General features: G+C 60.0%; 1 protein-coding gene across 1 annotated transcript in view; it reads left to right on the top strand.

Annotated features, from left to right (window-relative positions):
* Cemip (cell migration inducing protein, hyaluronan binding) overlaps positions 1 to 7,992 on the top strand; it is a 46,975-nt gene that overhangs the window by 18,672 nt on the left and 20,311 nt on the right. Inside the window, exons 13-15 of the mRNA XM_013011845.1 lie at positions 5,424 to 5,599; positions 5,884 to 6,093; positions 7,003 to 7,208. Of these exons, the coding sequence (XP_012867299.1) occupies positions 5,424 to 5,599; positions 5,884 to 6,093; positions 7,003 to 7,208 (592 nt within the window). The remainder of the gene's footprint in view (positions 1 to 5,423; positions 5,600 to 5,883; positions 6,094 to 7,002; positions 7,209 to 7,992) is intronic.

Raw genomic sequence — 7,992 nt, forward strand, 5'->3', positions numbered from 1 at the left:
GCGGGTAGGCCCCCCTCCCCCCGTGGCCAGGTGTGTGAACAGTCAGAGTGGCGGGTAGGCCCTCCTCCTCCCCCGTGGCCAGGTGTGTGAACAGTCAGAGTGGCGGGTAGGCCCTCCTCCCCCCGTGGCCGGGTGTGTGAACAGTCAGAGTGGCGGGTAGGCCCTCCTCCCCCGTGGCTGGGTATCTGAACACTGCTAGGCCTAAAGTAAAAGACAGGTGCATTTCATAGTGAGCAGTTATTTCATTCATACATCAGGTTGTGCGTGTCAGCTTCCTATTGCTGCAACAGTTGCCCGAACACCCACTTAAACAGAGGAAAGGCCCGTGCTGGTGCTCCGTGTGGGGGGAGCCATGGTGGTCAGCTAGCCCTGTTGCCTCTCGCCCGTGGGGAGCAAGGGTGGAGTGAACTGCTCGCTGCGGATGGCCGGGGCAGAGGGAGGCCGGGGCAGAGGGAGGCCGGGGCGGAGGGAGGCCGGGGCGGAGGGAGGCAGTGCTTTGTGACCCTGCAGCACGTCTCCTCTGACCTAACTGCAACTACACCTTCAGGAGCTAGACGTGGACACCATCTTTTTGGCTGGGGGTGTGCTGGGAAGAATTTAGGGTCACCGGCCGGTGTGTTCAGGGCCTGTGCGGTCCAGCCTCATCTGGGCCCGAGGCACGAATCGGAGCTCCTGCTGTGTGCGGTCCTGGCGAGGGACCCTGAGATCCAGGGGTTGTCAGAGCATGCCTGCCGCACCCTACAGAGGGCTCACTCTCCAGGCTGCCTCCCGAGGCCCTGGGGGGCTGCTCAGGGCTGGCAGCCTCCCAGGGTGCCGTGGTTGGCCTGTGTCTGATTCTCCACCAGCTCCACGTCCAGGCTATCTCCTCTCTTTTTTTGGGGGGGGGTCCGGTCGTGGGGCCTAACTCTGGGCGTGGGGCCTAACTCTGGGCCTGGGCGCTGTCCCTCAGCTCTTCAGCTCAAGGCTAGCGCTCTACCACTTGGGCCACAGCGCCACTTCAGGCTTTTTTTCCTTACTTATGTGGTGCTGAGGAATCGAACCCAGGGCCTCAGGCATGCAAGGCAAGCGCTCTACCACTGAGCCACCTTCCCAGCCCCCATCTCCTCTCTTAAGAGGGGCCAGCCCCTTTGCGCAGAAGCCTTAGGGTCCCCAGGAACACAGCCCTTCCTAGTGAGTACTGAGGCCCTGGCATGAGTCTGAACGTGCACGCATGTGCCAAACCGGCCGTCTGTCTGTCCTGCCATTCCTCCTCCTTACACTTGAGCCTGTGCAACCCCGTTGGCAGAGTCTGGGCTCTGCCTGCTTCTCTTCTCTTTCCAGTCCCTGTCCAGGCTGGCTAGAGAGAGGAACCCATCCTCAGACTCACCGCTCTCAATTCCCAGGACACGGCCCTTCCTGCATTTTCAGGGCTTTCTGATGGGAAACAGATGGGGTAGCAAGGCAATGAAAACGTGTGAATCATCTGAAAACGTATTTCAGAGTCTTGCCAGCCACACCCCCCAGGGCCTCTGTGGAAGTTCTCAGTCCTCCCTTCCTTTTTCACTGCCCCTCCCCACCTGTCTGAAAGCACGCCGCCGCTTCGAACGCCGCTTCGGGTAGAGGCCGCGCGGGAAGCCTCCGGGGGTGGCCTTGAGTGTGGACGGAGCTTCCTCCTGTCCGCTGTCCGTGGTGGCCTCTCACCGCAGCACCCTGCTCTCTGCAGGACTCAGCGGGGAAGCTGAAGTGTGCGCACATGGCACGTCCAACCTCATGCTTTCCAGAGCGCAGCGGCCGTCCTGTTAGCACAAAGCAAGACGCAAGCTTCTGTGTCAAGTGCCCAGTGCTGCGTGTGCTGGTGTACCATAGTGGACAGCGAGGTGTAGAGCATTTCCCCAGCCACAGGAAGTCCTGGTGGGCAGAGCTGGTGCAGACAAGCACGTCAATACGGGCGTCAGGTCAACCTCAGAGCTGGCTCCCAGCCCACGTGCATGCTGCCAATCCCCTCCAAGATCCCCATTCCCAGCATCTCCTATGGAGATGGACTGGCTTGAGTTTGCTTCTCCAGACCCTCCTGTCTGAGTCTCTCTGTGCTGTTCTTGCCCCTATTGGTCTGAGAACTGGCTCAGCCCTGTTCCCCAGACCCAGGGGTGCTGCTAGGCTAGGTCTGAGCTAAGAGTGCGTGCACTCTGGAAGGTCCTGTGGTGCCCGTTTTCATGCCTGACCTGAAGACAAGGCTTGGGGGCTACACTGGAGGCTCCTGAGGGCAGATGCCAGGAAAGGAAGTGTTGGGAGCCCTGGATGGGTCATCCACGCAGAGCCCCTGTCCACTACGTTTGTGGCCTTGGCCTTTGGGGGACAATTCTGACTTAACCACATCTGCTTTGTCTGGTCAGCCCTTGTGTATCAGTGCTGGGAGGAGGAAGAGAGGGTGGAAGAATTTCACAGCTAGGATGGGGTGCTGGGGTCAGGCGCAGGGCGTGTGGTCTTGGAGTGGCATGAGGGATGCAGCATGGGCAGATAGCAGCGTCTTCTGATGGGGAGTCCACGGCGGGGTGGGGGGCTGGGAGGCCTCCTCACTCACGGGATTCTGACACACACAGCCCCTCCCTCTGCCTGGAAGTCACTCCTATGTGTCCTTTCCCCCAAGGGACACAGCGGAGCCTGCCGACGCTGGTGGCTGTGGCCTGACACTGGTTAGCAAGCCTGAGGACCGTGCTGGGCCAGTGGCCCCTGTCACTTCTGTCGCGCTGGCCTCCTGTGTGGGCTAGGAGATGCCTTAGGCACATTAACTGTTATAGATCACTTTTTTGTTTTTATGTCGGTCGTGGGGCTTGAACTCTGGGCCTGGGCGCTGTCCCTCAGCTCTTCAGCTCAAGGCGAGCGCTCTACTGCTTGAGCCACAGCGCCACTTCTGGTTTTCTAGTGGTTTATTAGAGATCAGAGTCTCATGGACTTTCCTATCCGGGCTGGCTTTGAACTGTGATCCTCAGATCTCAGCCTCCTGGGTAGCTAGGATGACAGGCGTGAGCCACCGGCACTGGCCTAGAGATAACTTTTAAGACATGGCTTTACTTTACCTGTGTTTTGCCTGAGAGCTTAAACCACCTTGAGCCGGCCCTCCCATTGCGCTCTCCTACCCCTCTGGCCATGTTCAAGACTAGATCCTGGAGGCTGGCCAGGTGGTATCTCGGGAGCAGAGGCCCCTGGCTGGCATCTTCTCTGAACACCCTACTTTAGAGGGGAGCACTGGGAACACTAGGCACATGAGCTGTGAGGAGGGGAGAAGAGCAGGAATAGGTGGAGGAGACAGACTGTGATGCAGATCTAACGGAGGGAGGGGTGGGAGGCTGGGCAGGCAGAGCCTGAGGGAATACATTTGGTTGCTTTAAGCCAGCAAAACTGCGGTTATCTGTCATAGCACCAACAGGAAACTAACGCCAACTCTCATGGAGATGTTCTTCATTTTGCACTCACTTCACGTCTTGAACTAAAATGCTTCAAAGAAACCACCATCTCACGGGTCTGCAGAATTCCACAGCACAAACATACTTAGCAGCAGGATGTGTGCAAGGTGAAGGGGCAGGCAGAGGTCAGCGCCTCCTGTGGAAGAGAATGCAGAGGAGGGTCATTGTGGTACACGTTGCTCAGCTTAATTATAACCTCGGCATTCACATGTGGGCACCAGGGGTATCTCAGGGCTGAAGCAAGTGTCCCGTTGCTCAAGGTCACAAAGCTGGGTGGTGTGGGCAGTGTGTTCAAGCTGAGAATCCACACAGGAGGCTGCTGCGCTTGTGATTCCATCCTCCGGTGCAACAGAATAGCTCCGAATGCCAGGTCAGCAGTCTTAGTGATGAGCACATTTAGAGCCGACCAAGACTTTATCATTCCACAAAAGAATCAGATTGTGCTGGTGGCATGTAACGCTGCAAATCTAAGGTGGTTCCAAAGCCTGGACTCCTGACACCTGCACCTTTTTGAGGTGCTTTTTCTGTACATACGGAGGAAGAGGAGATGGAAGGGAAAGATGGAGGAGAAGGGGATGGAGGGGAAAGATGGCAGAAGAGAAGATGGAAGGGAAAGATGGAGGAGGAGGGGATGGAGGGGAAAGATGGCAGAAGAGAAGATGGAAGGGAAAGATGGAGGAGGGGCTTCTAAGGGAAGTACTAAATGCTCTTGGCAAGAGGAAGAGGAGCATTGTGGAGGGTGGTGGAGAGAGGCAGGGGGTGAAAAGTGCAGGTTCAGGGCACCTGACCGCAGCAGGGAAAGGCTGGCAAACCTGCAGCGTTTGGAGGGGGTTTGGTTGCTGTTTTCCAAGACGGAAAGGCCTAGAGAGGTTTCAGAGCAGAGCATACGAAGCCCAAATGAGGAAAGAAGTTGCGCTAGTGAGACGGAGCTGCTGGAGCCAGGGCCCGGCAATGGGGGCGAGGGTGGACTTGAGACGGAGCTGCTGGAGCCAGGGCCCGGCAATGGGGGCGAGGGTGGACTGAGACGGAGCTGCTGGAGCCAAGGCCAGCAATGGGGGCGAGGGTGGACTTGAGACGGAGCTGCTGGAGCCGGGGCCAGCAATGGGGGCGAGGGTGGACTTGAGACGGAGCTGCTGGAGCCGGGGCCAGCAATGGGGGCGAGGGTGGACTTGAGACGGAGCTGCTGGAGCCAGGGCCAGCAATGGGGGCGAGGGTGGACTTGACACGGAGCTGCTGGAGCCAGGGCCAGCAATGGGGGCGAGGGTGGACTTGAGATGGAGCTGCTGGAGCCAGGGCCAGCAATGGGGGCGAGGGTGGACTTGAGATGGAGCTGCTGGAGCCAGGGCCCGGCAATGGGGGCGAGGGTGGACTTGGGCTCCGTAGTGAGGGACAGTGTCCTCTCCTCAAGCAGGAGGGGGAGGTCAGCCTCTACAAGGTCCCACACAGGTACCTATGGTGGTCATGGCAGTGGTCGCGGGAGCTCTAACCTGACTCTTCCAGGGCGAAGTCTGTAGCCATGTGTGCTACCTGAGGTGAGGGGCAGGACACAGGTGTGCCCTCTGAAGGAGGGGCTTTGAAGACAGGGCTGGAAGGTGGTCTGGGATTAAGGCCCTGTGGGCCCTTCTCTCTGGCTCTGCTCTCTCTGGCTCTGCTTCTCACCTGCCTGGGCAACAGTCTTCCAGGGCCTCTGAGGAGAGACCAGCCCTGAGGTTGCTCAGCACCTCTGCCACACCCTGTGGCCAGGCTAACTGCATGGAGGATGGGAACTGTAGCTTCTCTGGGATGCCCGGCTAACACAAGGGCGCAGAAAAGGGGCAGATACCAGGGGACCGTTCGCTGAGTCTGCAATGGGCTGTGCTGGGCAGCTGACTTTGCCGGCTTTATTCGTCCATTGAATGGAAGCAGCAGGTCCCAGGCATGTGGCCTGGCTGTGGGGCACGCGGAGGGGCCCAGCATTTCCCACCTGCCTCCTCTGTCTAGGGAAGCCTCTGTACCTGCACATCGGGGAGGAGATAGATGGCGTAGACATGCGGGCCGAGGTCGGGCTCCTCAGCCGGAACATCGTGGTGATGGGGGAGGTAGAGGACAAGTGCTACCCCTACAACAGCCATGTCTGCAGCTTCTTCGACTTCGATACCTTCGGGGGTCACATCAAGGTACGGGCTGCCTGGCTGGGGCCGTTAACTCAGCCGCGAGACTCCCCAAGGCGGCAGTCGGCGGGCAGCGGCCCCTCCCCCTGCATACAATGGGCACAGTAAGGTCTCGGGTGTCTCCCTCACTGCAACAAGGGCCAGGCCTCACACCAGGTGCACAGAGCACCTTCAATGTAAGGAGAACCCGGGTGGGCGTGACAAAACTGTGAGAACAACATCTGTGCACTCGGCCCCTCCGGGGCAGGAGGCCCCGTGGGGTCCCTCTGACTCTGACTCTCCTCCCCCAGTTTGCCCTGGGCTTTAAGGCTGCACATCTTGAGGGTGTGGAGCTCAAGCACATGGGGCAGCAGCTGGTGGGCCAGTACCCAATTCACTTCCACCTGGCTGGAGACGTGGACGAGAAAGGAGGCTACCACCCACCCACGTACATCAAGGACCTCTCCATCCACCACACATTCTCCCGCTGCGTCACCGTCCACGGCTCTAATGGCCTGTTGGTGAGTACCTGCTGGGAGGCTGTCTTATCTAGACAGGCCAGGGCCGAGGATTGAACCATCCTTGGCTCGGCTGTAACGGTTATCAAAAGTGCAGGTCACCATGCAAACTGGCAGAACGTAGGAGCGTGCCGAGCTACGGAGGTAGGAAGTGACCCCCAGCTAAGGCTGCTCATCGGGATGATGCCCCACACGGCAGATTTGTTGGCTTAGACGAGGTGTTGTGCTAAGATGGTAGCCATGGCACCTATCGGGCAGACTTGAGGTGGAGGTGGCTGTGGTCCCTGTGCTGCAGCAAGAATCCCTTCAAAGCAGACCCTGCAGAAAGAAATGCTTCCCCAGCAACTAGAGTATGTGCCAGAGGCTCACCTTAAGTCTTCACAGACAATTTTTACACGAAACTCCTTCTCTAAATGACCTAAACCTAATTCCTCTGTACACTTTAAGGCTAGTGTCTGGCTTGAAAGGTTTGCCAATGGCTGGCTGTTTGGGAAGATGGCTTTTACGTGACAAAGATATCGTTCTCATTTAGAAGAACCTGCTTGGTAGCTCATGGGTGTCTTCTCCATGGTCCTAAGGCAGGCTGGATCCCAGGTGGGACTGGACTAGCTGAACTGGGAAGGAGGGCTGAGTGGTAAATGCCTGCCCAAAGGGGTCCTGCAGCCCGGAGCCGCCGTGTGTGCTCTAGTGGCCTCTTCTCTGGATTGGGTGCTAGGTTAGAGAGCCCTGCACAAACTGACCATCAGAGGGGCGGAGAGCCTTCTTCCCTCACAAGACCCCCCTGCCAAGGGCAGGCTCCTCCTGGGAGGCTCCCTGGCCTCTGAGTTGGGTATGACTTAGTATTTGCTGGGTGAATGCGTGAGCACGTGAGATGTCGGGTGGCGAGTGAGAGGCTCCTGTCTGGACACGTAGATCAAGGATGTTGTGGGGTACAACTCCCTGGGGCACTGCTTCTTCACGGAGGACGGACCAGAGGAGCGCAACACCTTCGACCACTGCCTGGGCCTCCTCGTGAAGTCCGGAACGCTCCTCCCCTCCGACCGGGACAGCAGGATGTGCAGGGCGATCACAGACGACTCCTACCCGGGGTATGTCCCCAAGCCCCGGCAGGACTGCAAGTAAGTGCCACCACGTCCATGCCCTGGGGGCGGGAGCCACGCACGCTCTTCCCGGCCTGTGCGCTCCAGCCTGGGGCACCCGCGCCTGGGTGTGAGCCCGGTGCTCTCCATCTCAGCCCGTGCTCCCTGGGTGTGAGCCCAGTGCTCCCCTCCCGGCCCATGCTCCCCAGGCGTGAGCCCAGTGCTCCCCTCCCGGCTCGTGCTCCCCAGGCGTGAGCCCAGTGCTCCCTCCCAGCCTAGTGCTCCCCAGGCGTGAGCCCAGTGCTCCCCATCTCAGCCTGTGCTCCCTGGGTGTGAGCCTAGTGCTCCCCTCCCAGCCCAGTGCTCCCCAGGCATGAGCCCAGTGCTCCCCTCCCAGCCCAGTGCTCCCCAGGCGTGAGCCCAGAGCTCCCTCCCAGCCCAGTGCTCCCCAGGCGTGAGCCCAGTGCTCCCCATCTCAGCCTGTGCTCCCTGGGTGTGAGCCCAGTGCTCCCCTCCCAGCCCAGTGCTCCCCAGGCGTGAGCCCAGTGCTCCCCTCCCGGCCCGTGCTCCCCTCCCGGCCCGTGCTCCCCAGGCGTGAGCCCAGTGCTCCCCTCCCGGCCCGTGCTCCCCAGGCGTGAGCCCAGTGCTCCCCATCTCAGCCCGTGCTCCCCAGGTGTGAGCCCAGAGCTCCCTCCCAGCCCAGTGCTCCCCAGGCGTGAGCCCAGTGCTCCCCATCTCAGCCTGTGCTCCCTGGGCATGAGCCCAGTGCTCCCTCCCAGCCCGTGCCCCCTGGGCGTGAGCCGAGTGCTCCCCTCCCGGCCCG

This window comes from Dipodomys ordii, unplaced genomic scaffold (genome assembly GCF_000151885.1).
Source record: "Dipodomys ordii isolate 6190 unplaced genomic scaffold, Dord_2.0 Scaffold15, whole genome shotgun sequence".
Taxonomy (NCBI): domain Eukaryota; kingdom Metazoa; phylum Chordata; class Mammalia; order Rodentia; family Heteromyidae; genus Dipodomys; species Dipodomys ordii.